The following is a 1,099-nucleotide window of genomic DNA, read 5'->3' as shown; positions in this document are numbered from 1 at the left end:
TTAATTTTCAAAATTAAAATTTGTATTAAAAGTACCTTAACGCTAGTGGTTTTTGTATTTTTGTTGGTTTTCATTTAGGAAAAAAGGCACAAACACACGTCCTTTGACGGCTGCTCTTTCATTCTTATGTTTTTGGCTGAGACTATCGCGGACAGCTTAAAATTAACGAGTAAAAAACTGTACAAAAAGTGTGTTGGATTTTCGACGCCTTTCTTCTGTTTCGGTTTGCTTTCTTTTTGTTGCGATTTTCTGTGTTCTGTGGTATTTTGCTGATATTTTCGTAGAGCAAGAATTTCCCTAATCTCTCACACACATACACATACACGAACTTAGCCAGCTAAAACGGAGAGGAGATGGACAACGGACAAAACGGGGGCTTTGAGCGGCGGCGGCGGTGGAATGTTCCAGATTCCGGATGCAGTCGACTATTTCGTGATGGGTCGTCGGAACAGCAGGATGTGAGGTTCGGGCTGGTGGATCATGTAGTGGATCCAACCCCGGGACTGCTGTACTCCGATCGATCGCCATTCCGTTTCCGTCATTAGGTGGGTCTTTGGCACTAGTTTTGCGATATCCTTTGGCAGGACGACGTGTCTGGAGAGAGGCAAGGAGGGAAAAACCGGTTAAAATTCAAGGACGCCATTTGAACCCCGTTGAACTGCTTACCTGTACTCGTACTCGTCGTCGAAATATTTATCCGAATAATAAATGTCCTTTACACTCATGGCGGGGAAGGTTTAATTCACACTGCAAATACCGAATATCCGCGTTCCAAATAGAAATAAAACAGCTGTTGGACAAAAAATCACTGTTGCTGCCGCTGGGCCTGTTGCTTGCTTTGTTTTTTTGAAAGGATCCTTTTCGCGGTGGCGGTTAAAAATCGAGAGCGCACATTTCAAAAAAGCGTAATCGTAAATGTCATCAGGTAGTTTGTCTCGCTCACACAGCGTATCAACGGCCACTGGAGTGAGCGAGATGTTTAATTTAAAACCATGTTCAGCTCGGGTCACACGGTTTCCGGATTTGACATAAAAAGATGTTTGCCATAAACAGATGTTTGACATAACGACGGGGGACTTTTGGCATAAATGTGACATCT

At 43.5% G+C, this 1,099-nt stretch overlaps 1 protein-coding gene across 1 annotated transcript; it reads right to left on the bottom strand.

The window, feature by feature from the left end:
- On the bottom strand, positions 1-879 carry LOC120423399 (cyclin-dependent kinases regulatory subunit). Its single transcript, XM_039587198.2, has 2 exons — positions 667-879; positions 1-594 (listed from the first exon to the last, which is right to left on the bottom strand). The coding sequence occupies exons 1-2, from the start codon at positions 723-725 to the stop codon at positions 426-428; spliced, it is 228 nt and encodes a 75-aa protein (XP_039443132.1). The 5' UTR covers positions 726-879; the 3' UTR covers positions 1-425.
- Positions 880-1,099: the final 220 nt, after the last annotated feature.

The sequence above is a fragment of the Culex pipiens genome, chromosome 2 (assembly GCF_016801865.2).
Source record: "Culex pipiens pallens isolate TS chromosome 2, TS_CPP_V2, whole genome shotgun sequence".
Classification (NCBI taxonomy): Eukaryota; Metazoa; Arthropoda; class Insecta; order Diptera; family Culicidae; genus Culex; species Culex pipiens.
This window is presented reverse-complemented; position numbering and strand designations above follow the sequence as displayed.